Source organism: Hypanus sabinus, chromosome 20 (genome assembly GCF_030144855.1).
Source record: "Hypanus sabinus isolate sHypSab1 chromosome 20, sHypSab1.hap1, whole genome shotgun sequence".
Taxonomy (NCBI): domain Eukaryota; kingdom Metazoa; phylum Chordata; class Chondrichthyes; order Myliobatiformes; family Dasyatidae; genus Hypanus; species Hypanus sabinus.
Window position 1 is genome coordinate 19,351,719 of NC_082725.1, and position 27,968 is coordinate 19,379,686.

General features: G+C 40.6%; 1 protein-coding gene across 3 annotated transcripts in view; it reads left to right on the top strand.

Moving 5' to 3' along the window:
• The window catches only part of lars2 (leucyl-tRNA synthetase 2, mitochondrial), a 97,180-nt gene that overhangs the window by 50,850 nt on the left and 18,362 nt on the right, over positions 1 to 27,968 (top strand). For all 3 annotated transcript variants that reach the window (XM_059945180.1, XM_059945178.1, XM_059945179.1), the window contains exons 14-19: positions 5,627 to 5,764; positions 9,387 to 9,490; positions 11,429 to 11,611; positions 12,722 to 12,891; positions 15,151 to 15,228; positions 24,301 to 24,412. In XM_059945180.1, coding sequence (XP_059801163.1) covers positions 5,627 to 5,764; positions 9,387 to 9,490; positions 11,429 to 11,611; positions 12,722 to 12,891; positions 15,151 to 15,228; positions 24,301 to 24,412 — 785 coding nt within the window. The remainder of the gene's footprint in view (positions 1 to 5,626; positions 5,765 to 9,386; positions 9,491 to 11,428; positions 11,612 to 12,721; positions 12,892 to 15,150; positions 15,229 to 24,300; positions 24,413 to 27,968) is intronic.

The window sequence follows — 27,968 nt, forward strand, 5'->3', positions numbered from 1 at the left end:
AGATCTGAAGGCAAAGTGATTCCTGAAATGTTGAGTGTGTGTCTTCAAGCTCCTGTACCACCTCCTCCTCGATGGTAGGCAATGAGAAGAGGGCATGTCCTGGTTGATTTGGGGTCATTAATGATGGGTGCTGCCTTTTTGAGGCATCACCTGTAGAAAGTCTCTTTGATGCTGAGGAGGCTAGTGTCCAAGATGGAGCTGGCTGAGCGTACAACTTTCTGCAGCTTTTCCCGATCCTGTGCCCCTTCGTACCAGACTGTAATATAGCCAGTTAGAATTTTCTGCACACTACATCTGTAGAAACTTGCGAGTGTCTTTGGTGACATACCAACTCTCCTCAGACTCCTAATAAAATATACCACCGCTGGGCCTTCTTTGTAATTGCATCAGTGTGTTGGGCACCAGGATAGGTCTTCAGATATGTTGACACCCAGGTACTTGAAACAGCTCACTCTTTCCACTGCTGACTCCTCAGTGAGGATGGGTGCATGTTCCCTCAATTTATTCTTCCTGAAGTCCTCATTCAATTTCTTGGTCTTATTGACATCAAGTGCAAGGTTGTTTTGAAGCACCACCCAACCAGCTGATCTGTCCCACTCCTAGAAACCTCCTCATCACCATCTGAAATCCTGCCAATAATAGTTGTGTCATTAGCAGCTTTAGAGAAGGCAATTGATCTGTGCCTAGTCATGGGTGTAGAGAGAGTAGAGCAAAGGGATAAGCACATAAGCTTGAGGTGCACCAGTGTTGATTGAGGAGTAGTTGTACAAACTTGTTCCGATCTGTACAAACTGTGGTTTCCTGGTGAGGAAGTCAAGGATCTCATTGCAGAGGGAAGTACAGAGACCCAGGTTCTGGAGCTTGTTGATTAGAACTGAAGGTGTGATAATGTTGAATGCTGAGCTGTAATCAATATGAAGCAGCAATGCATCCAGAGAATGCATCGTGATGGCTTTCTTGAGCCGTATGTTAGTGAACTTACAAGGGAAAATACTATCTTAGATCTAGTCCTGTGCAATGAGACAGGTAAGATTAATGATCTTGTCATCAGGGATCCTCTGGAAAAAGTGATCATAGTATTTGAATTTCGCATTCAGATGGAGGATGAAATAGTTAGGTCTAAAGCTAGTGTATTATGCTTGAACAAGGGAGACTACAACAGGATGAGGGAGGAGTTGGCTAATGTGGATTGGGAGCACAGGCTATTTGGTAGGACAGTTGAGGAACAGTGGAATACTTTCAAAGAGATTTTTCACAATGCTCAACAAAAGTATATTCCAGTGAAAAGTAAGGACAGTAAGTGTGGGGAGAGCCAGCTTTGGATAACTAAGGAAATAAAAGATAGTATCAAATTAAAAGCTCATGTGTACAAAGTTGCAAAGAGTAGTGGGAGACTGGAGGACTGGGAAAACTTGAAAAAGCAACAGAGAACAACTGAACAAGAAATAAGGAAAGGGAAGATAGAGTATGAAAGTAAATTAGCTAAAAATATAAAAACAGATAGCAAAAGTTTCTATAAATATATAAAGCGGAAGAGGGTGGCTAAAGTCATCATAGGTCCCTTGGAAGACAAGAAGGGGAAATTGATATTGGGTGATAAGGAAATGGCTGAGGCATTGAACGACTATTTTGTGTTGGTCTTCACGGTGTAGGACCCATCTAATATGCCAAAGAAGGATGTTATGGATGAAATGGGAGGTGAGGACCTAGATAAAATCACTGTCACTAAAGAGATAGTGATGAGGAGACTAGAGGGCCTGAAGGTAGTTAAGTCCCCTGATCCTGATGGGATGTATCCCAGGGTGCTGAAGGAATTGCTGGAAGTTATAGTAGATGCGTCGATAATCATTTATCAAAACTCTCTAGACTCTGGGCAGGTCCCAGCAGATTGGAAGACAACAAATATCACGGCATTTTTTAAAAAAGGATGTAGGCAAAAGACGGGCAACTATAGTCCAGTTAGCTCAACATCTGTAGTCAGGAAAATGCTTGAAGCTATCACTAAGGAAGAAATAGCAAAACATTTAGAAAGGAGTAGTCCATTAGACAGACACAGCATGGATTCAGAAAGGACAGGTCCTGTTTGACAAACTTACTGGAGTTCTTCGAGGACATAATGAGTGCAGTGGATAGAGGTGGATGCTGTATACTTGGATTTCCAGAAGGCGTTCGATAAGGTGCTGGACAAGGTACGGATGCATGGAGTTGGAGGAAATGTATTGGCATGGATGGTAGATTGGTTAACCAATAGAAGGCAGAGAGTTGGTATAAATGGGTGTTTCTCCGGTTGGCAGTCAGTGGTGAGTGGGGTGCCGCAGGGGTCGGTACTGGGCCCGCAGCCGTTTACCATTTACATTGATGACTTGGAAGAGCGGACTGAGTGTAGTGCAGCAAAATTTCCTGATGAAACTAAACTGAGTGGAAAAGCAAATTGTACAGAGGATGTGGAGAATCTGCAGAGGGATATAGACAGGATAAGTGAGTGAGCCAAGGTCTGGCAGATGGAATATAACGTTGGTAAATGCGAGATCATCCAATTTGGAAGGAATAATAGAAGAGCAGGTTATTACTGAAATAGTGAAAGATTCCAGCATGCTGTTGTGCAGAGGGACTTGGGAGTGCTTGTGCTTAAATCGCAAAAAGTTGGCTTGCAGGTGCAACAGGTTATTAAGAAGGCAAACAGAATTTTGGCCTTCATCGCTAGAGGGATTGAATTCTAGAGCAGGGAGGTCATGCTGCAACTATACAGGTTACTGGTGAGGCCACACCTGGAGTACTGTGTGCAGTTCTGGTCTCCATACTTGAGGAAGGATATACTGGCTTTGGAGGCAGTGTAGAGGATGTTCACCAGGTTGATTCCAGGGATGAAGGGGTTAGCCTATGAGGAGAGATTGAGTCGCCTGGGACTATACTCTCTGGACATTCAGAAGAATGAGAGGGGATCTTATAGAAACATACAAAATTTTGAAAGGGATGGATAAGAATGAAGTAGGAAAGTTGTTTCCATTGGTAGGTGAGACTAGAATTTGGGGACATTGCCTCAAGATTCAGGGGAGAAGATTTAGGATGGAGATGAGGAGAAACTATATTTCCCAGAGAGTGGTGAATCTGTGAAATTCTCTGCCCAGGTAAGCAGTTGAGACTTCTTCACTAAATATATTTAAGATACAGTTAGATAGGTTTTTACATAGTAAGGGAATCAAGGGTTATGGGGGAAAGGCAGGTAGATGGAGCTGAGTTTATGGACAGATCAGCCATGATTTTATTGAATGGCAGGGCAGGCCTGATGGGCCGGATGGCCTACTCTTGCTCCTATTTCTTATGTTCTTATGTAGCAAGGCATAGGTATTGTTGTTATCCATGTGGTCAAGGCTGAGTGGCATGCTTGTGAGGTTGTATCTACTGTAGACCTATTGTGACGATATGCAGATTGCAGGATGTTCAGGTCCTTGCTTAGGTAGGAGTTGATTCGAGCCCCGTGACCTACCTTTCAAAGCATTTCATCATAGTAGTTGTGAGTACAGTTGAGACAGAGTGAGTCGCCGCGACTGTACTTAGCTCACTCTGTGCTCTTCTGGGGCACTTCTATGAATGTCATCCTTTTGAAGCAGGTGGAAAACTCTGACTGCAGCAGTGAGAGACTGAAGGTGACTATGAACACTCACAACATTCGATTGGCATAGGTTCTTTGAGTCCGACCATGTATACTGCCAGGGCCTGATGCCTTGCAAGGGTTCATCCTCTTGAAATATATTCTGATGTCAGCTTCTGACACAGGGATCACAAAGTCACCAGATGCTGCAGGGATTTGCGCAAGTGCAGTTTTATTCTCTCTTTCAAAGCATGCATAAAGGGCATTGAGGTTATCTGGGAGTGAAGCATCACTGCCATTCATGACGTTAGGTTTCGCCTTGTAGGAAGTAATGGCCTGCAAACCCTGCCAGAGCTGACGTGCATCTGATCCCATCCCCAACCTATATAACCATATAACAATTATAATTGTTCAATTGGAATAACCTCAATTGGAATTGGTTTATAACTGTTAAAAGAGCCTTCTGTAGGTCATACCTGGACCTCTTATATAATCCTTGGCTCATACCTGGAACTCTAGTACTTGAGATTTTTTAAAAATGTCATGAGAATTTCTGCCTCCATGCCCTTTCAGATCGTGAATTCCAGCCCGTCCCTATCCCTACTCCTGAATGTGAAAGGAAATTCTTCAAATGCACAGTCTTTAGAAACAGGAATAGACCATTCAAGCCCTCTGTATTTTGTTTTCCCATCAGTTAAATAGTAGCTGATCAATACTTTACTGTCATTTACTATACTGTGCCCTAACAGTTCATTTATCCCACATTTCAGACTTTATGGGGAAAATGTTAAGGTCCTGCACTATCCCTTGGGCAAAATGGTTTCCTCACAATCCCCCTGAACACATTTGCTCTAATTTCAAAGTAATGTCTACTTCTGGACCTGCTATCAAGGTCTAGTTTCTCTCTGTTTAGCTAATCAATTCCTTTAACCATCTTATACACTTCAAGTAGATCACCCATGACCTGTAATGAAAGGAATACAAGTTTAGTCAATGCAAACTGATTCATAATTTAATCGTTTAGCTACCAAAGTACAGTGATTAGAAATCCAAATGTAGTCGATACTTCGGTACAACCTCTACCCCTTCGAATACCAGCTAAATTCAGGCATTTCTTAAAGTCTTCACAAAGGGCATCTTTGTTTTTTTTCCAGTTTGCATCAAACCATTCAATGTTATTGTGCTATTATAAGTACAAAGTTAAACCAAAGTGGGGGGGGGGGGGGGCATATTAACAATGAAGTGTAGAGTGTTTTACCAGAATGATTCTGGAGTTCATTTAGAGGAAGATTACACAAGTTAGGTCACGTACTAGAACTAGGTGATTTAATCAAAGTTTTGAAGGAATTTGGAGGAACTGTTGGAGGAGAGGAGAGACTAAGTCTTGTCATAGTTGGGAAATACAGGACTCTGGATCATAATCTAAAGATTAAAGCCAGGAGTGAAGTTAGGAAACAAATGCTGGAAAGAGTAGTAATTTAGCTTCCAAGAGTACCACAACCTGGTCGTAGAGTTTGTAGACTTGTGTGCTTCATTGACCCAGAGAACTATGTTGGCTAGAGTCAGGCTCTTGGTAGGGTTACCCATGCCAAACAGGTCAAAGGATAGAGGCCAGACTAAGAGTGGTCCACCACTCCTCCAGGTTTGGGGTTCAGCTCAGGTATTTGCTCAGAGAATGGGTTTGGATTATTTGTGTGGTTCCGTTTCATGGTGGATGTAAGTAATGTCTTATTAGATGTAGATGAAATTCCTTTAAGGTTAATGGCAAGAAAGTAACACATATTCATTTACAATATGTGTGGCAGTGGATGGTTATTCCACTAAAGATAGCAGCAGTAATAATCTGTGTTGTAAATTTTCATCTGGTTGCTTGGTTCATCAGTTATCCAGGAAAATTGAGGTTGGGATTTTTTTTAAAGGAAGATATTTATTTGACAACCAAGGTATGAATATGCAGTGTCAGTGCCTGTATAGCTCTTAAAACAATGCCCATGCAATGAACACAACAGCTAACTGTAACTGCTTATTTTTAAGGCCCTTTGACAGTTCATTAGCAGACTTCTGGATGCCTGTGGATCTGTACATTGGAGGGAAAGAGCATGCTGTTATGCATCTATACTACGCAAGATTTATTAGTCACTTCTGCAATGATCAAAACATGGTCAAACACAGGCAAGTCCATTTCTATTCAAAAGGTGTAAGAAACAAAGGTGTGATGTTTCTTCCCAACTGTTTCATAGTCTCTTTATCCATCTGTCATACGAGGCCATTGGAATTGAACTCTTGTGTTAGTTTTATTGTGCTATGATGTATGGAGAGGATATTTGTTATTGAGTGTACTAATTCTCAGTCATCAGCTGCAGTAGCAGGTATCTGTCCCTAGGCGGGACAATTGAGCCATATGCCCATATGTTTCCAACAGTGTAGGAAGAAGCTTATAAATGGCATTATCGGTTTTATACGGACGCTCTTCAGGATATGATTTGGCAATTAACTATTCTTCTACAAATCTCGGGTGTGCCTTTTTCAACAGTCATGTTTATGGCCATCATAAACTTTTGTGAATGTTTAAACTGAAGGAAGAATGAGTTGAACACCGATTGACAATGCACTCCAAGTTTGTTGGAAAGAATGAAAGTGGGGGTGGCTACACTTGACTGTAAACTTAGCAGAAAACTTTTGACCACCATCACAAAGCACAACTGACTGTACTGCAGGAGGAACTTCCTTTCAGATGAGATGTTGAAATGGGGTCTAGTCTGATCTTAAGAACCAAAGAGCTATACTACATTGAAAGAAGCTCTCTGAGTCTGTGCTGACCAACACGTGTCCATTCATACTCAGCCTGTTTTTTATTCTCCCCTCGACTCCTTGCAGATTCAACTGTTCTGCTACACACTGGATGCAATTTACAGTAGCCAGTTAAATTATCAACCTGCAAGTCTTCAGGATGTGTGGGAAACCCCAGAAGTTACAGGGAGAATGTGCAAATCTCACAATGACAGCACTTGAGGTCAGGATTGGGCCTAAGTCATTGGTGGTATGAAGCTGCAGCTTCATTTAACTGCACTCCTCCATCATCCTTAACAACACATAAGTGGTAACTTACTGCTATTTTGAAGAGCAGGAGTGTTATCCCTGACACCTTGGTTACATTTATCCTTCACAAAACAATGAACAAATTATCAGATATCACATTGTTTGTTGGAGTTTACTTGCCAGACAGACTGATGTCACAGAGTACTTTTGTCACAAATGAAGTTTTTTGGAACAGTAGGAAATGTAACAAATAATTTGCTTACCATTAGCTCCCACAAGCAGCAATATGATGATGAAAAATGAATCTCCCACTGTTAGAAGGAAACAAATTGACTATGGACCCAGTGATGATTTCCCTGTGCTTATTTTCAGAATAATCCTACACGATCCATCAGAAAGCAGACGGGGCCTCTACTTAAAGCATAACCACATCTCTGAGAGTGCAGCATTCCCTTGGTTTTCTATTTAAGCCACATATTTTGGCTCAAGTCTTCAGAGAGCAATCTATCTATCCCTCACTTGACCAGTTGCATGTGGCCTTAACATCTGTTATTGAGACATGCCAGAGTCTACCATCATGGAAAGTCACTTAGAAAATCTTAAAGTAATCAGAGCAAGTTCACATAACTTTATTGAAAAGAACCATATCTGGAAAAGTTGCTTAAGTTCTTCAAGGATATAATGAGCATTGTTAGTAGAGGGGAACTTGTAGACGTAGTACATTTGAATTTCCAGAAGATATGAAAAGCAGGTGCACAGTTAAGAACTTATGGTATTGGAGAAGTGTGTTAATGTGAATTGGAAATCAAAAGAATCTGTGTACACTGGACATCTGAAATAGAAATTAAAGACGTTGCCTGAATTGCTGATTCTTTCCAGCATTTGTGATTTTGATAACATGAATTGAAGACTGGTTATCACGGAAAAAAACAGAATTGGAATAAATGGGTCTTTTTCAGACTGAAAGAAAGGTAATTCACAGAGGTTAACTCTTTAATTCAAGATTCAAAATATGTATATCATTACCTTATCAAAGTATGTATGCGGTATAAAACCTTAAGATTAATCCACCTGCAGGCAGTCACGAAACAAAGAAACACTATGGAACCCGTTATCCCCATTAATCACTTGGAACAGGAAGCAAAATGTGGCCTACACAAGCTTGCTAATGACTTGAAAATGGGAGGGAAGATCATGCTACAAAGAGTGTATTTGGACTCTAGATATAGAAAGGTTGAGTGAGTGGGCAGAATCTTGGTAAACTGATTTTAGTGCAGGTAAGTTTGAGATGATGTGCTCCAGTATGAAGAATCAAAAAACAATATGTTATATAAGTGGAAAGAGACTGCAAATGCATTAGGTATAGAAGAATTTAGGTGCTCCTGGGTGAAACACAAAAAACTGGCAGAAAATGCAGTAAATAACTGATGTGGCAAATGGCATGTTGGCCTTTTCTGCAAGAGAGGGAGAGTATAAAAATAGAAAAGTATTCTTTCAATTGTACAAGACAGTATACAGTTTTGCTCCTGTTATTTACAGAAAGATAGGCTAGCAATGGAGGCAGTGCAAAGGAGATTAATTTGGCTAATTCCAGGGATGAGAGTGTTGATGTATCACAGGCAGCTTTGGAGTTTAGAGTAATAGAGTATTGCAGCACGGACATAAATCCTTCAGCCAACTAGTCCATGCTGACTACGGTGTCCACCCACCAGTAAAATAAGGGGTGATCTTCATGAAATATGTAAAATATTAAGGAGGAATGGCAGGGTAGGTCTAGATTTCCACAAGTGGGAGAATTTTGAACGTAGGAGCATAGTTACAAGGGAACAGTCATTTAAAACTGTGACATATCTGAAGTTCTTCTCTGAGGATAATGAATCTCTGGAATTGTCTGCCCTAGCAAGTTGTGCAGGATAGATCACTGGAAGTAATGCAGGAAAGGTAGATTAACTTTTGACAGGTCGGAATTGAGAGCTTTGTAGATCATGAATGATAGGTTAGTCATGAAGGGACCAGGTCACCTCCTCCTGCTGTACTTTTTTATGCATATTCTTGCTTATCTTTATAGCAAGTTGTACTTTTAGGTGAATTATATTTTTATTTAGCTGGATTGAGTGAAAAAAGATGAAAGTTCTTTAAAATCATGGTTACTTTCTCTGTCGTTTTAGCTAGGTAAACATGGACTGTTTTCTGGAGCTAGGTATAAAAGGGCTGAGGACCAATTATACCTAGATCCACTGACACCTTGTTTTTAATCCATGCTCAACAGAAACTGTCCTTTCTCTTCTTCTTGGGCCACTGCCAAACCTGGTAGACGTTTCTTTGCAGAATGCATTATAAAAAAGAAAGCTAAAGTAGTGTTGTCTTTTAGTATGAAAGAAAAATAAATGTGGATGCCGGAAATATTTAGCAATTTAGGCAGCATCTGTGGAGGGAAAAACTGAGTTAATGTTTCATGGCAGGGGCCTTTTATTTGAACTGGGGAAAAAAACGTAAGTGGTGAAACGATTTTTAAGGTACAGGGAAAAGACAGGCCTGAAAGGGTATATTGCTGGAAAATGCAGCTGACGGTTTCTTCTTAGTATTTTAATTTAAATTTTTTTGTCTTTGCTTTTCCCAATACAAGTCAACTGCAAAACCATTTTCCCTTGGTGAGAATAACTGTTCATTTTGTTTTTAATCGGTTTTCCTACTGAACAGTGCTATGGTGTTTTAATAAATGTCATTCATCTGTCATTCTCTGGTCCGGGTGCAGGGAACCTTTCCACAAACTCCTCGTTCATGGACTTATCAAGGGGAAGACCTATCGATTGCCGTCAAATGGCCAGTATCTGAAGAAAGACGAAATAAGTTTCAGTGGTATGTGATTGGATAAGGGAAGTTACCAATGATTTAATGTGGATGTTTAAAGAAAACCACCTGTTTTAGAGCAAACACGAGGAAATCTGCAGATGCTGGAAATTCAAACAACACAAACAAAATGCTGGTGGAACACAGCAGGCCAGGCAGCATCTATAAGGAGAACTCCTGACGAAGGATCTCAGCCCAAAACTTTGACTGTGCTTCTCCTTATAGATGCTGCCTGGCCTGCTGTGTTCCACCAGCATTTTGTGTGTGTTGTCACCTGCTTTAGATCCTGTTTACAGACTGGCATGCAAATATGGCAGGTTAAATTATTTGGTCCATATTATTATACATTTTCCTTCTGGACAGATAGTTTCAGGTTATTTTGATAACTATTTCAATTTATATAACACATAATGAAAGAATAAAAAATCCAAAGTACTTCTGAAGATAACTTTGATGTCACCCCTCACAATATCAGAGCAGATGTATGAAGACTTTAAAGAGTATAATAAAGGAAAGAGATGTAGGTAGATGGAGGTTTGAGCAAGAAATTCCTGTGATAAGGGCCTTTGCAAATGAAGACATGGTTGTGAATTAGACAAATGGTGAAAGAGAGTTATAATGCTAATACCCCAACACTGCCTGAGAGAAGTGCATATATGCTTATGAAGTGAAGGCAGTTGAATTGTTTATGTATGAAAGTGTAATTGTAGACACCTGAAGCTATTCCCCGGGTTCATCAAAACTGGTTTCATCCTCCTGTGTTGTCTGTACAGTTGTATCCAGCGCCTGTCATATCTGTTGGTACGCTAGCTGATATCTGCCAGATTTTTCAAGTATATTGTACAGTTACTTATTTCTCATTGTTATTCTGCTCCAGCTTGAAGAATGAGTTTTGAGTTGTGGAGAGTGACCTCAATGCCAATTAGAAAAGTAATTTTCCAACAAACCTAATTTACTTTTCCTAAAGACCTACGTATTTTTCAAGTGATACAGAATTAGGTTTATTGTCACTGGCATATGTCAGGAAATGTGTTGGTTTGCGGCAGCAGTACAGTGCAACATGACTATCGGCTACAATAAGAAATATCTAAAAGAAAAGTAAGTACTGCAAAAAGAGAGCAAGATAGTGAGGTAGTGTTAATTGGTTCAAGCACCATTCTGAAATCTGATGTTGGGTTGGGTGGGTGGGGGGGTGGAGAAGCTGCCCCTAAAATGTTAAGTGTGTGTCATCAGCCCCCTGTACCTCTCCCTGATGGCAGCAATGAGATGAGGACATGTCCTGGGCGTCTTGAGTGCTAATGATGGATGCTGCCTTTCTGAGGCATCACCTTTTCAAGATTTCCTCGGTGGTGGTGAAGTTTCTGCCCATGTTTGCAGCTTTTTCCAATCCTATGCGTTCACACCAGACAGTGACGCACTCACTTAGAACACTGACTGTTTTTGATCAGTATCAGATAAGCTGGGTGTCTTTACCGTGTCTGTGCTTTGTGGTAATTCGACAGCCCAGTTCTGCTTTATCAGGTAAGGGTGGAGTGAGACATTGTGGTTATGTTACTGAAACGAGAGAGGTGGAAACTGAAATTTCACCACAGCAGCTCGCAAATTCAAATTCTGTTGATTTCTTGTATATATCTAGATTGACAGATTAGTGTCAGTATCACTGACCATGAAACAAATGGATTATCTCAGAAATCCAATTGTTTCATGCATCTCCCGTAATGAAGGAAATCTGTCACCCTTGCCTGCTTGGCCTTAATGTGATTCCAGACCCATAACAATGTGGTTGATTTAAACCTGTCATCTGAAAACGCTGCTTTGTTCATTGCTTTGAGAATGACATTCACATCTTGTGGAGAATTAAACCAAAGACGTAGCCTCATGTTTGGACGCGACAGACTGAGCTCAGAAAATGAATATTTATTTGGCCGTTTTTATTTTTCCTCCAAGGTCCTGATCCAGTCCACGCTGAGACATCAGAGAAACTCCAGATCACCTGGGAAAAGATGAGCAAATCCAAACACAATGGCATTGATCCAACGGTAGTAATCCAACAGTATGGGATTGATACTGTGCGCCTGTATATTCTCTACGCTGCCCCTCCTGACCAGGACATTTTATGGGATGTTAAAAGTAAGTGACTTAGCTAAAGCAGCCAATAAATGTCTTATTGTTGTTTATATGGATGACACCTTCCGGGACAGAGCCACCTCCTCACCATAAACTCCCTCCCTTCAATTTGGCTGCAGCATGTATCTTCTGCAAAATGTATCCATTCGTCCAGGTTTCTTTAAGAGGATCGCCCAAATCCATGTCCTGGGCCACCTAAGGTAACAAAGGAATCATTGGAATGGGAACACTATCACTCGCAAGTTGCCCACTAAGCTAAGTAAAAAATCTGTCACCATTTGATACCATCTATCCTTTGTTCATGACTGTGTCAAAAGCCTGGTATTTTAACTTTATAGGAGTGTATTTGTACCTTCACACAGACTGTAGAGGTTCAAGGTAGCTCACCACCACCCTGAGAACATTTATGGACACACAGAAAATACTGGCCTTACCAGCGACACTCCCATCCTGCAACTTAATTAGGAATATAAACCTTAGATTTTATATAGATTTGAGAGAATAATGAATATAAACTCTGGGGCTCATAGTGTTGACAAGACAGCAGATGCTTGGAAGTCTGAAATAAAAATAGAAAATGCTGGAAATGCTCAGTGGATCAGGCCTCATCTCTGGAGAGGAAAACTGACTTAGTATTTCAGATTTATGACATTTTATCGGAACTGAGAAAGGTTAGAAATCAAATATGGTTTAATTTGCCGGGGAGTGGAGGGTGGAGGGAACGAAGGGAATGTTTCTGATTGGGCAGAGAGATCAAACAACAACACATTGTGTCAGTGTTGGTAAAGGCCTTCTTACTTGCAAATTAATGATTGATTAATTAATGATTGTGTTAAAAAGGAGATGAGGAACGGCAAGAGTCTTTCGTAACTGATGAAAAGTTTTTTTCACCCAGGTTCTGATATGCTGAACCTAACTGGTTCTGTCAGTGTTTTTTGTAAAAGAGGATCAGGCAGATTCTGGACAATGAAAAAGTCGCACATTATAAATAAAATGTAATATATGACCAAGAGGGAAAGCTCTGACAGCCAGCAAAAGAATGCTGACCTGAGATTGTGAGGTGCTGGATGGAGCCTGTAGAATATTTACTTGTTCATCATTCTCTCCCGTCAGCGGATGCCATTCCTGGTGTGTTGAGGTGGCAGGTACGGCTCTGGACACTGGTAACAAAGTTAATAGATGCTCGGAGTGCTGGAGTAATCCCTTGTCCGGACCTCCTCAATGAAAAGGAGAAATCAGAAGCCAAGAAGATATGGCAGAGCAAAAACTACACAGTTTCACAAGTAAGCATGTGTGTCTTACTGGGTTACCCTACCAGTTTGTGTCGTTTCTCTAAGACTTTGAATGCTTGGGATTGTTGCGGAAACACTCCTTCAAGATGGGTACTTTGAACTGTTCTGCTTGTAATGGTCAATTATTTTTATGTCTGAAGAGCCTGTACATAGTTAACAAAAAGAAGCCATGAAATTGCTTCCAAAATTCTCTCCTCCTTCTTCTTCGCTCCATTCCCTGTGTCGATAAATACAAGCAATGTTACTTGAAATTGATATGTATGTTCCAATATATATTTCATTTACGGCTGTGATGTTTTGGAGTTTCTCACAAGATATACAGTATACGATAATTTATAAAATACAAATGGATGCTCATTTTTTATAATGTTCAGAGTTGAGATTAATATGTGCTTGGAAATTAGACAGGCAAATAGTATGGAGCTATTGGTTCAGCCCCAGCCTAACTCAGATGTAGGGTAGGTTCAAGGACACAATGGTTTTCCACCGCTTCTATTTCTTGCAGTTAGGACTAACCTATTCGATCTTAGCGGTGAATTCTCAGTGAAGAGGCACAAATTGGTGCTGTGCGGGCTACTTGTGCCTTTGTGACTCCTAATGTCCATCCTATCTCTGCCTCATGATGTTATACACTCCTATCAAGACAGCCCTCAGCCTCCAACCCCCCAGGATTAAAAGAAAGACTGTTTGATATGTCCCAAAAGAAATGGCCATAGCCACACTTTAGATCTGTAGCAATTAGTGGGACACCATTACAGCTTGGCAGTCCAGAGTTCGGAGTTAATTACCGGTGCTGTTCTGTAAGGAGTCTCTGCACATCCTCTCCTTGGAATGTGTGGGATTTTCCTGAGTGATCCGGTTTCCTCTCTCAGTCCAAAGACAATACTGGTTAGATTAATTAGTTATTGTAAATTGCCCTGTGATTATGTTACGGTTAATCGGGACTGTGTGGTTGCTGGGGCAGCATGGCTAGAAAGGCTGGAAGAACCAACTTCGCACTTATCGCTAAATAAAATAAAAATAAAACACAGTAAGTGGAGATGAAGAATAATTTGTTCAATGTGGGAATGTAGTTGGAAAAACCTTGTATTTGCTTTCTTCTTTAAAGTGTTCATTTTACTTCTGAATAACAATGATTCTGCTACTGGAACAGTTATTAAAAACATTTTTGCATATCGATTGAGGGTTAGAGATAGCTGCGATAGTTCTTCTTGCCATCCAGTTCAGTTATGCCCTTGAAAGTAAAGCTCAACAAATTCTTGCTATCTTCATGAGAAGGGAGAAAACTGCCAGTGTAACAGGGAAAATGGGGGTGATCTTTTCTGATCTGTAATCTTGTGATTGGGAGATTATGGATAAGTCGTTGCTTATCACTGGTGAAGCTTGCTCTGTTAATTCCCACAGCAGAACTTAATAGCATCAAGAAATTAAAGCAAGCCAAAGTTACAATCCTTATTTTTTTACACAGAGAGTAATAGGTGTGTGGAACGTGCTGATAATAGAGACAGATAGATTAGGGATGTTTAATAGACTTATTGATAGGCACATGGATGAAAGAACAATGGAGGACTATGTTGGGGGGGGAAGAGTTAAGATGGATTTATTTTTTGTTATTTATGTAGAGATACAGTGCAGAGTAGGCCCTTCGAACCCTGTGAGCTGTTCTGCCTTACAACCTGTGACAATCCCAATTTAACCCTAACCTTATCACCGGACAATTTACAATGACCAATTAACCTACCCGGTACGTCTTTGGATTGTGGGAGGAAACCCGAGCACCTGGGTAAACCTGCACATTCCACAGAGAGGATGTATAGACTCCTTACAGATGGTCTTAAATTCCAAACTCCAACACCCCGAGCTGTAATAGCATTGTGCCTACCACTACGCTACTGTGGCACCCATATCGTGGAGTAGGTTAAAGGGTCGGCACAACATTGTGGGCTGAAGGGCCTGTGCTGTATTATTCTGTTCTATATTCTAAATCATGGCACTCCATACAGTATAGCAACACCCCAGCTCTCCCTTCCCACCCACCTCTGGAGTGGCATTTCAGCATCAATTTTCTGATTCCATCAAGCTTGCTGCAGCTGATCTCAATCATTTTAAATCCCCCTACCAGGGTAAAACTGCAGTAAATGTGTGCCTTTGTTTCTAGAGCAGAGGATAGTGGTCTGCAGTTTCCAGCTGGCCGGCCAAGCATTGCAACAATTGTTTTTAATTGTGTTTCCCTTGCTTAAATGTGTTTAGGTAACCAGCTACATGACCAAGGATTTCCTGCTGAATGCTGCAATATCCCGGCTAATGGGCCTCACAAACACTTTATCAGTAAGTGCAGTTCCACAAATCTCTAAGCGCAAGAAGCAGGAAGTTAGTGACTGTAAGTATCTCAGTCAGGGGAAGGACACATCTGTCAAGCAACTTTGAATTGTAATGCTAAGAATAAGAAAATTTAAAATGGAATTGAAATTAAATTTCCATTTTTTTTGTCTTGACACTGTATATGGTTTTCAAATAACTTGTACTTCTGTAGAGGATCATCTTATGACTCTTGCGTTTTTGGAAGCAAAGCCCATAAACAATGGCCTGTTCTGTACTCAACTGTTCAATGTTCTAAAACACGGCACTCCGAACACTGTAGCAAACTCCCCCCCGAGTCATCCCTGGAGTGGCATTTCAGCATCAGTTTTCTGATTCCATAAAGTTTCCTGGCAACTGTACTACAGCTGAAAGCAAACATTTTAAGTATTAAGAGCTCTGTAAGCTGTCAAATGGAAGCCAGGAATTTCCCACAGGGAGGAGAAGAAGATGACAGAGCATCTCGCTGAAGTGTTACAAGAGGACATGAAGCAAGTCCTGTTTCCTCTCTCCTGACTTCAGCTAGTCTGTTAGGAGGGCAGAGCAGCAGGTGCAAAATGCACTACATCTGAATTAATATTAGGGAGACAAGTAAGTTTATTTTTTTAAGAAAATAAATGCCGTTAAGGGCTGTAAGAATTGAGAACGAGAGGGAGATCATATCAGTTCATACTGCACAGAGATTCTTCAATTCACCAAGTTGAGTGTCAACCATCCATTTACATTAATTCCATTTCATTCCCCCTATGTTCCTTACTGCCTTCATCTGTTTTGCAGTTGTTCTAACTCCAGTGAGGTCAGGGTTATTAAATGGATGATAAATATGACTGGCATTAGTGAATAAGAGGATGCAGAGATTACTCATGTTCAGAGAAGTGTCTTCCAGATCATCCACCATTTAAATGGAATAAATAGATCTTAGTTTCATTCCCTTTGAATTAAATGGTGGAGGTTGTTCATCGTTTCCAGTGATGACAGGAAACCTATGTGGGAGAGTTTTTTTAAGTAGAAAACCTATTGCACTGGGTGAGTTCCACTCTCTTGACTTCAGAAGTTCAAGTCCAGTGGTACGAACAAGCACCACAAACTGGGGTCTTCCTTCGTTGCAGTGGATGACCATGACATTTCCTGTGCTTTGCTATGCCCTTCGCTCTCCACAGAGCCTTCCGAGCCATTGGATTGCACTGTAGATCTCATCCACCCAAACCGCTGGAGCTGACTTCAGATGCTAGGACAGGCGCGCCCCTATCTCATCGGAGTATGTGGCCACTGGCTACCCTCACCTGTGTGCTGGGCTGTGGCCGCTAGCCCACGCCAACAGCTACTTGGAGCCGCTGGTGAGAGCTAAGTGTCCACTGGGGACCAAAGGTGAGTGAGCTGCCCCAGAATGGACACGACAGGCCCCTTCAACCAGAGGTGCCACCCATCCCTGGACACCCCATACACCCCAAATTAAATAGGTAGCTCAGACTAAAGGAGCTAGGAAGTGAGAAGAGGGGAGTAACACATTTGTGCAAGAATTATCTGGCAGAAGTGTGGTGAGGTGGTAGGCAAAGCACAAATAATTAAGAGTGAAGCTGCTGTGAGCCAGAACTGACTTACACTGCTCCTCCCTCCACCCACCTCAAAATCAATCGCACCTCTCAAAACTAACTAAAGGAAAAATGGTCTCGAATAGAGAACTGAGTTTTTTTTGTTGTTGAGATATTACAGAAAGCTAAGTATCTTTTCTATACCCGTGCTCAGTATTTGAGATGCTGATTTAAACTTATGTACAGAATATTAGTGCCTGTTAGTCAGTTCCTTTTCTGCAGTAGGTTTCCTCGAGGTATAAAGCTGTGCATCTGTTGTTGAAGTATCAAATTCTATTCATTTTTCATTCAACTTTAATTGCAATCCAAATTATTTTGTTAGCCTTCAGTTGAGATTCAACTTTGTAATTGCAAAAGTCAGCTTACAATTTCTATTATTTTGACTACGCTATTCTATTATTTCTACATCGTGTCAATGACTGCATCAATGCTGTTTTTTCCATGTATACCGAGCTCATCAATTTCATCATTTTTGCCTCCAACTTTCACTCTGCCCTGAAATTTACTTAGTTCATCTCTGAAACCTCACTCTCCTTTCTCGATCTTGCTGTCTCCTTCTCTGCAGACCAGACTATTTATTGCTATCTTTTATAAGCCTACTGTCACAGCTATCCTGACTATGCCCTTTCTCGCCCTGTCACTTGTAAAAATATTACTCCCATTACTCAATTCACCTATCTCCACTGCACCTGTTCTCGGTATGAAGCTTTCCACTCCACAATAGGACATCTAAGATGTCCTCCTCCTTCAATAAATGGGATTTCTCTTCCACTTCCACTGATGCTGCATTCACCCACATCTTCTCCTTTTCCTGTACATCTGCCCTCACTCCATCCTCTGGATACTATAAGAGGGATGGAATTCCACTGGTCCTTCTGCCAACTACAACAGCATCATCCCATTAAGTACGTCTTTCCCTCCCTCCTCTACCACTCTCCACTTTCCATTGGGAATCTCTCTCTATGTGACTCCCTTTGTCCAGTTGACCCTCCCCACTGATCTTCCTCCTGGTACTTACCCCTGCAAGTGGGACAAGTTCTACCTCTGGCACTGTACTTCTTCCCTTACCACTGTTCAGGGCCCCAGACTTTATCCAAAAGAGGCAACGCTTTACTTGCAAGTCTGTCAGAGTCATCTACTGTATCTGTGCTGCCTCCTCTACATCGGTGAGACCTGGCGCAGATTGGGTGGACTGCTTCGTTGAGTACCTTTGCTCCATTTGACACAAAAGGTGGGATTTCCCAGTGGACACCGATTTCAATTCAAATTCCCATTCACATTCTTACATCTCAACCCATGGACTCCTTTTCTGCTATGATGAGGCCACTCTCAGATTTTAGGAGCAACACCTAATATTCCATTTTCCCAACAAAGGGTCTCGGCCTGAAATGTTGACTGCTTGTTTCCACGGATGCTGCCCGACCTGCTGAGTTCCTCCAGCATGTTGTATGGGTTGCTTTGACCACAGCATCTGCAGTATACTTTGTGTTTAATATTCCATCTAGTTAGCCTCCCACCTGATAGCATGAACATAGATTTCTCAAATAATTTCTCCTCCTCCTCCTCCCCCCTTTTTCTATCCCCCATTCTGGTTCCCCTCTTAGTCCCTTCCCTTCTCCTCACCTACCTGTTGCCCATCACTTCCCTCTGGTGCCCCTCCTCCTCCCCTTTCTTCCATGGTCCATTTCCTGTCCCATCAGATTCTGCCTATCACCTCCCAGCTTCTTAGCGTCTCCTACAAACCACCTCCATTTCCAGACCTACTGAAGGGTCTCAGCCTGAAACTGTTTAATCCCCTCCATAGATGCTGCCTGACATGCTGAGTTACTCCAGCACTTTCTGTGTGTTGTTCAGGATTTACAACATCTGTGGTATCCCTTTTATTTATTAATTTATTTTATTAACATTTTGATTCAGCCTTGAATCCCTGTTTGTGTTTCTAAAGTTTCTTTCATTCTCTTTATCTTTGTTTTTCCTTTGGGGTACTTGCCTCCAAGTGCGATTGCCACAATTAGTTTCCATATTTGAATTCTTGTTATTTTGATGGGTATCCAATTGTAACCTAACAGATGGAATGAATTCTATTCCAATTAATTACTCAATGAAGTTTTCTCAAGGGATAATCTGTTTAAGGTAGAAACTCACTTCGTTTGTTTCATACGTAACTTTTGTTCTCCTTCCTCTGTTGACTTGTTCATTCCTTTATTTTCCTCCCTCTCTCCCATATTTTGATCTCCATTATGAGTAGTGGATAAATACACTTAGTGGCCACTTTATAAGGTACACCTGTACACCTGCTTGTTAATGCAAATATCTAATCAGCCAATCATGATGGAGTGACTCAATGCATAAAAATATGCAGACATGGTCAAGAGGTTCAGATCAAATATCAGAATAGTGAAGAAATGTGATCTAAGTGACTTTGACTATGGAATTATTGCAGGTCTCAGATGGAGTAGTTTAAGTATCTTAGAAACCTTGGGATTTTCATGACAATGGTTTACAGGGAATGGTGCAAAAAACAAAAACCGTTCGGTGAGCAGCAGTTCTAAGGGCAAACTTGCCATGTTAATGAGAGGGATCGGAGGAGAATGGCCAAACTGGTTCAAGCTGACAGGAAAGCACGAGTAACTTAAATAACCATGCATTACAACAGTGGTGTGCTGAAGAGCATCACTGAATGAACAACACGTTGAACCTTGAAGTGGATGAACTGCAGCAGCAGAAGACCACACTGGGTTCACTCCTGTAACCAATAAAGCGCCCACTGAGTGTAGGTGCAAGCTATCAATCCTTAAAAAGAAATTTAAAAAGAAATCACTCGAGCAGTTGCCTTAGCAATAAACTATAAGAGAAATACTGTTCTAGGTATTGAGAAAGATGTTGGCATCCTCTGCACTCTTCTCTACTTTCCCACTCATTTCCACATCAGTTGGATAAACAAATCTGTGAAAGCATTTTTTGACATGCAGAGCAAGGCAATCATTTGGGAATAGTTTCTGCCTGATGAATAATGTCTAGATTTTTCAATAATAATTAAAGGAACCCCTTTGACCAATATCCAAGCCACTAGACTTTTGGCCTGCAGATAATTAACAGCTGACTTGTTACCTTATATAATGTATGATGATGTTTTTCATTGGATGCAGTTAGTCCTAATCTCCTTTGATATATTTCATTGAACTTTCCCTGTTGATTTCTATTCAAAGAGCTCCTCAAAGAATGTAGTTTATGCAATTCTTATTCCCCAAGGCCAAACTGGTTTCTTATGGTTGTTTTTTCATGATCTTGATGGAAATATTTTGAATTTATTTTTAAACTTGGAAAATATTTCTCATGTGTGAAAGTGCAAATTTGAACACAATCGCTTTTGTTGTTTTGTATTTAACTAATTTTGAGAAGCACTAATGTTGCAGTCAATAATTCCGGACAACATTTCTTGTTCTCTATCATTGACCCCAGTAAATCTTAATCCCCAACATTCTCAACTTTACCGCCCTCATTCTCGCTTCACCCTGCCCTGCAGTTGTGATAACCCTGTATTTCTCTAAAGTTAGCTTCTTCATTGTTGGCCTAAGCTTTAAAGACACTAAGTTAAACTTTTTTCAGATTGCACTTAAAAGCTTTCTCTGCTTTTTCACTTCCTCTTATCAACTTTCTCAAGCCTATTTTCATCTAACTTTCTCTCTTTCATGTCTGCAAATCTTAGCAACATTTCCTCTTTCATTTCCAGCTCATCTTCTGCTGTATGTTTCATTCTGTTAAGAATCACTGTAAGAGACCTTCTGCGTAGGAAAACACCAGTAAACCTGATATCTGTAAGAGTAGAATCAGTATTTTGAAATCCATGAGGACGTAGTAGAAGAGAGAGAAAAGGCCATGGGAAATTGAGACCTGAGGAAGGTGGTGCTTGTGTGAGCATAGTGCATGATAAACTGTGGATAATGTTACGGATTCAAGCAACAATAAATATATGAGTGAGGCAGGGGTTTTTATAACAAATAACACACTTATTAAACACTGAAAACAACCCCCCCCCAAAAGTAAACAAACCACTCACGTAACCGGAAATCGTGCAGCAGCTTAAACAGTTCTTAAAGCGATGTTGCAAAAACAGTTCTTCAAAGTAGTATTGCAAAAGTTCAAAATGCTCACAGTCCATTTAAGGGAGAGACTTTTTTAAGAAGATTTAAATTCTCTTTCACGTTGTGTTGCTTCGGTTCCCAAATCGAACTTTTCCCACTAAGAATTTACGTAGATGGACAAATGGAACGGCTTAAAGGCACTGACCTTTCCCTTACAGAACTGTTCCCAATCCTTTCTGCTATTTCACAGGGATTAACACGAGAACAGTCAACGAATTCCTTCCGAATGAGGATCAAACAAGGTTGAACCTGTTTCACCGTCGAAATCGACTTTCCTCGATCTTTTAACTCCCGAACTCCGATCTTCACTCTCCACTGATTCTCAACTAGCAGTATTGTAAAGAAATGGCTGGCAATGACCTTTTAAACTTTAGGCATTAGATAAAACTTCATCTTTCAACTAAACTGCGTCATAACGTTAAATCACGCAGTGGCATGAAGTCAACATGGCAAATCCAGCCACGAACTGCCCCTCCTCACAGGGAAGGGTCCTGCTTTTATACCCTGTAAAAAAAAAACCTGTCACATGACCTCTACTGGCGGGAAAATGACGTCACTCCACCATCATAAGACCATTACCTCAAGTCCAGTATAGCTTCAACACCTGTCACGTGACAAGTACACCACTGTGTCACGGGTACGTAACAATATGAATGAGATTTCATGAGACATCTTTGCCCCATTTAGTTGACCTCAGTAAGAACTTGTGGTTTATGGTTTGTTTAACAACAATAAACCTTTTAGCCTTAAGAAAAGATATATCTGTAACATAATCCATAAATTATTTGTTACGCTTTCCACCGCTATCTATAAGATGTTTGTGCATTCTCCCCATGACTTTATGTGTTTCCTCATGGTGCTCCAGTTTCCTTCCACATTCCAAAGACACACGGGTTAGTAGGTTAATTGGTCACATGGGTGTAATTGGGCAGCACAGGCTCATTGGGCCAGAAGGGCCTGTTACTGTGCTGTATCTCTACATAAAAAAAATTAAATAATGTTTCTGACTGTTTAAGACACAATAGTCATTGATTTCATGGAGCAGTACCCCATTAAATTTCTGGGTACTTATTAAAGCCAGTTCATTGAAAACTCTATTTGCAGATCCTGTTTCATTATAATCCATAACTTCTGTTTTAAAGTTATCACGTTGGGTGACACCTGAAGAGGTGATGTCTTACAATGAATAGATTCTTTGCAGATTGCCTAAACTGGCCACCGAATGCCCTTGTATAAATGCTTCCTGAAAAACATACAGAATTTCAAACATCTGTAATGGTATACAGGATTTTTTAAAAAAAACAGCATAATTTTAATCAACACAAAATGCTGGAGGAACTTAACAGGTCAGGCAGCATCTACGAAAATGAATAAACAGTGGGTAATTTGGACCGAGGCCCTTCATCAGATGCAGCCTGACCTGCTGAATTCCTCCAGCATTTTTTGAGTCTTGCCCTGGATTTCTAGATCTGTAAGCTCTCTTGTGTTTCTAATTTTAATCAAGCCATTGTATGTCTCTTGCCATCATCATAATTTTTTTAATAATGTATTTCCAAAAGTTGAGAATGGGATTCAACTTTTTTGTTCAGAAAATATTTTGAATGAAACAAAATTGGATTGTTTAGTTTTGAAACTGTGCTGTTTCATGTTTCCATCTTGACTTTGAAGGACTCTCAACACTAAGGCACCTTTTCAGGTGATTTGAGAAAATGTGGTCAAATGTATGGTTAAATAAAAAAAGATGCTATATTGTGGAAATATATAAGATCAACATTTCCATTACCTTTCAGTTTTAAGTTTAATGTACTTACTCTGTATAAATAATTTATTAAACTAAAGGAATAATAAATGAATTAGTGGGTGAGAAAGTGACTGTTTAGAAAGATGGGAGCCAGTTTTTTTTTTATGTTACTTCAGCTTTCAACAAACACCAGCTGAATTTTAACTTCGGAGCCAATTAATTAGCTCCACCTGAGTTGGCAAAGGTCATTTCAAATGATGTGCTTTCCTGAAATAAATCATGTCTCTAGAGGTGAACAATGCAAGTGAAAAATGCAGAATGTTATTTTTTTCTTTGATCGAAATGATTTCTTCATCTTTTTATAACAATGTTGAACTTTGGCAAGCATTCCGTGAAGACAGCATCACATTGAGAGGGCACACAACCTCTATCTACGCAATAAGTAGATGAGGGCTGAAGAGTCATATTTGGTTCAGACAGGTCACAGAGGAGGTGTTAGGTTTTGAGAGGGTTATTGGAATGAAGTTGCAAATAATGGCAGTGAAAGGTGAAGGGGTGAGGGACTTTGTGGCATAATTGGTGATGGTGGGGGTGATATAATTGGTTGGGGTGATGTAAAATGAAAATGGAGTGACTGTGTGCTGCATTTATACCACAGCCCAACCTGTCAGTAGCAACAAAAGATGTTTTTCTGGCTGCACTACTCTATATTCTCCCGCTTATCCTAAAGAAAAGAGCCTGGGAAAGACAGAATTAATAAAGCTTTTGGAATTATGGATACATAGAAGATAGCGTACAAACAAAGAGAAGATATTGATTCTTTATAAAACACTAGTTGAACCACAAATGCAGCATAGTATCCAATACTGATCACTTCAAGATGGATATGAAGGGCCATTGGAGGATGCAGAAAAGTGAATTTATGATTTAGAACTTGTTAACTAGAATAGTAAAGACAGCATCAGTGAAGACTGTAGAAAGGAAATTGGGCTGGGACATGTTAAAAATTCAGCTGTTTAGAATCAAAATGAGAAGAAATTGGGGCAATAGAGTAGTGTAGAGGTTAGCACAATGCTATTACACCATCAGTGCCCGGTTAAATTCCCGCCACTGTGTGTAAGGAATTTGTACACTCTCCCAGTGAACATGCAGGTTTCCTCAGGGTGCTTCAGTTTCCTCACACACTCCAAAAGAGTCTGGATTAGTAGGTTAATAGGTCACATGGGTGTAATTGGGTGGTACGGGCTCGTTGAGCTGGAAAGGCCTGAATCTCTAAATAAAATAAAATTCTTTATCCAAAGCTTAGTAAAATCTTTGGCAGTCGCTCTCTCTTAGGAGTCTGTCAGTGCTCAGTTATTGAGAATTTTCATTTCTGGTATTATTACGTTTTTAAACAATAAGGGGATTCAAACATACAGGGGACAGATAGGACAGAGGATCTGCTGTGATCTTGCTGAGTGGTGAAATAGCCCCCTCTCATTTCTTAGCTTTTTAAAGAATTAGTTCCATTCATACAGTAATTGAAGGCTTTAATTTTTTCTTCTCTCCTGAACTTTTCTTTCAGCAATCTACACCTCAAGTAATTCTGCATAGCAGTGAATATGAAGAAGCCCTAGCTGTCTTGTGTATTCTGGTGGCTCCTATGGCTCCACATCTGGCATCAGAGTTATGGAAAGGTAAAACAAAGAAAGCATTCCCCTTTTCTTTCTCCAACAAAGAATTGCTTTTCAAAAAAAAATTATAAACCCTGTGCATGAATGTAATGTTGATTTCATAATTGAGCCCTTTGAACTTACATTTCCGTTACTGGAAAAGGGTTATTAGTTGCTGTAGTGAAGATATTCCTATGGTGACATTGAATATCGAATTCCAGAATTTTGATTTGGTGACAAAGAAAATAAGAATATAATGGATTCCAATTAATTGGGCAATCACTTCATCAGGGCAGCTGCTTATTTGGGACAGCTCTTAAAGAACAAAGACTGATTGAGAAAATAGCCAGGATTTCCTTTGTTTACTTGGGACACTCTGCTGCTTAACTGGGGCAGCAGACTGTCTCAGAACACTTTCTTACTAGCGTGCACTTCGCATGAACTTGTCTGGCCATTAGACACTACACTGTGCTTAGAGCGAACAAATTTTAAATTGGGTCAGTAAGTATGCTTGTGTTCAAAAAGCAGCGATTTTTGTCACTGGTAGTTGGTGAGTAACAAGCAGCAGGACAATTCAGAACTGTTTTGCGCACCTTGGTTTCAAGCATTCAGGCATGGAGATGTCAGAAATGGATGGGGGGAGGTGTGGGGGAGGAGGGTGAGGGAGTGAAAGTGGAACAATTTCACTGCTTCAGCAAGTTAGGGGCTGTGAAGAATTTGAAGGTATTGACAATCATTTTGAATGTTACAATGAAAATGAAGATTTGAAGAATGCATCATCGAAAGCATTGTATAAAGGCAGTTCATTATTTGCACTTAGTGTCTGTTAATTTTGTTAATTTTAAGTCAATCAAAAGAACACGGTAACATACACTGGATGAATTCCTCCATTGATAACTAATAGGAACTACAGTTTTATAATACTGTAGTAATATTTTTTGCATTCCAATTTGTTCTGTATTTCACATAAATGCATAATTTGTGACTCAGTTAAACTGTAGTTTGTCTTTTTATACATTTGTAACTATTTCTATGAAACTTTGGCTAACTGGGGTATCCATTTAATTGGGCCAAAATGTACTGGTCCTGATGCGTCCCAATTAGAAACATAGAAAACCTACAGCACAATACAGGCACTTCAGCCGACAATGTTGTGCCAAACATGTACTTACTTTTGAAATTACCTAGGGTTATGCATAGCGCTCTATTTTTCTAAGCTCCACATACCTATCCTGGTCTCTTAAAAGACCCTGTTGTACCTGCCTCCACTAGCATCAATGGCAGCCCATTCCCCGCACTCATCACTCTCTGCATAAAAAAATTTTCCCTGACATCTCCTCTGTACCTACTTCCAAGCACCTTAAAACTGTGCCTTCTCGTGTTAGCCATTTCAGCCCTGGGAAAAAGCCTCTGATTATCCACTCAATCAATACCTCTCATCATCTTATACACCTCTATCAGGTCACCGCTCATCCTCTGCCGCTCCAAAGAGAAAAGGCCAAGTTCACTCAACCTATTCTCCTAAGGCATGCACCCCAATCCAAGCAACATCCTTGTAAATCTCCTCTGCATCCTTTCTATAGTTTCCTCATCCTTGTAGAGAGGTGACCAGAACAGAGTACTCCAAATGGGGTCAGACCAGGGCCCTATATGGCTATAACATTACCTTTTGGCTCTTGAACTCATTCCCACAGTTGATGAAGGCCAATGTACCGTATGCCTTCGTAACCACATCATCAACCTGCGCAGCAGCTTTGAGTGTCCTATGTATTTGGACCCTAAGATCTCTCTGATCCTCCACACTGCAAAGAGACTTGCCATTAATACCATATTCTGCCATCATATTTGACCTACCAAAATGAACCACCTCACATTTATTTGGGTTGAACTTTTCTGCCACCTCTCAGCCCAGTTTTGCATTCTATCGATGTCCCACTCTAACCTCTGACAGCCCTCCACACTATCCACAACATCCCCAACCTTTGTGTCATCATCAAATTTATTAACCCATCTCTCTGCTTCCTCATCTAGATCGTTTATAAAAAATCAGAAAGAGAAAGTGTCACAGAACAGATCCCTGAGGCACCCCACTGGTCACCAAACTCCATGCAGAATATGACCCATCTATAACCACTCTTTGCCTTCTGTGAGCAAGTCAATTCTGGATCTACAAGGCAAGGTCCCCTTGGATCCTATGCCTTCTTACTTTCTGAATAAGCCTTGCATGGGGTACCTCATCAAATGCCTGGCTGAAATCCACATACACTACATTTACTGCTCGTCCTTCATCAATGTGTTTAGTCACATCCTCAAAAAATTCATTCAGGCTCACAAGGCATGACCTGCCTTTGGCAAAGCCATGATGACTATTCCTAATCATATTATGCTTCTCCAAATGTTCATAAATCCTGCCTCTCAGGATCTTCTCCATCAACTTACCAACCACTGAAGTAAGACTCACCTGTCCGTAATTTCCTGGGCTATCTCTACTCCCTTTCTTGAATAAGGGAACAACATCTGCAACCCACCAGTCCTCCGGAATCTCTCCCATCCCCATTGATGAGCAAAGATCATCACCAGAGGCTCAGCAATCTCCTCCCTCGCCTCCCACAGTAGCCTAGGGTGTATCTCGTCCGGTCCCAGTGACTTATCCAATTTGATCCTTTCCAAAAGTTCCAGCACATCCTCTTTCTTAATGTCTATATGCTCAAGCTTTTAGTCTGCTGTAAGTCATCCCTACAATTGCCCAGGTCCTTTTCTGTAGTGAATACTGGAGCAAAGTATTCATTAATTGTTACCAGGTCAGACAGTGTGCAACCGGAAAGGTTATCTGAGGGTGTTAGAGTCTTTTGTGCTGTTTCCTTTGTCCTTCATGACAAAAGTCACAAGTTTGTGTGATGAACTTCACTGATGCTGTAGATTTTGTTATTGTTCCATCCTGGCAGCAATGCTGCTGGTCAATAATACTGAAGAAGATCCCAATCACGGGAGCTGCTTTATACTAGATAGTGATGATCCTTTTGTGTGTTGTTGGAGCTGCACTCATCCGGGCAAGCAGAGATTATTCCAATACACTTCTGATCTGTTGCATGTGAATGGTGAGAAGTCATTGGAGGATAATATTGTTTTGAATAGATACTTTGATATTCTTAAGTGTGACCTTGCATCCAGCTCTCATGTTGTCAGCAGCAGCAGGGATTAGGTTTCATTGCTGCCAGGTGTTTCCAATCCATATCTGCCTTACTTTTCATTATGAAGAATGCTACATCAAAATGAGATTGCCTTACTGTGACTTGTTGCTTTAGGTGTTGTAGTGTATAGTACTGTGTTAAAGTCTGAGACACATATATATAGCTAAGGTGCCTGGGACTTTTGCACAGTACTGTATATTGATTAAAATAGGAAGGTAAACAGAAATAAGAATACTTAACTTTATATTAGCTCAGTAGTATTAAGTATTATTTGGTATCTGGGAAGACATAATATACAGTACTATGCAAAAGTCTTAGACCCCCCCCCTAGCTACCTAGGTAGGGGTGTGTGTGTGTGTGTGTGTGTGTGTGTGTGTGTGTGTATATCG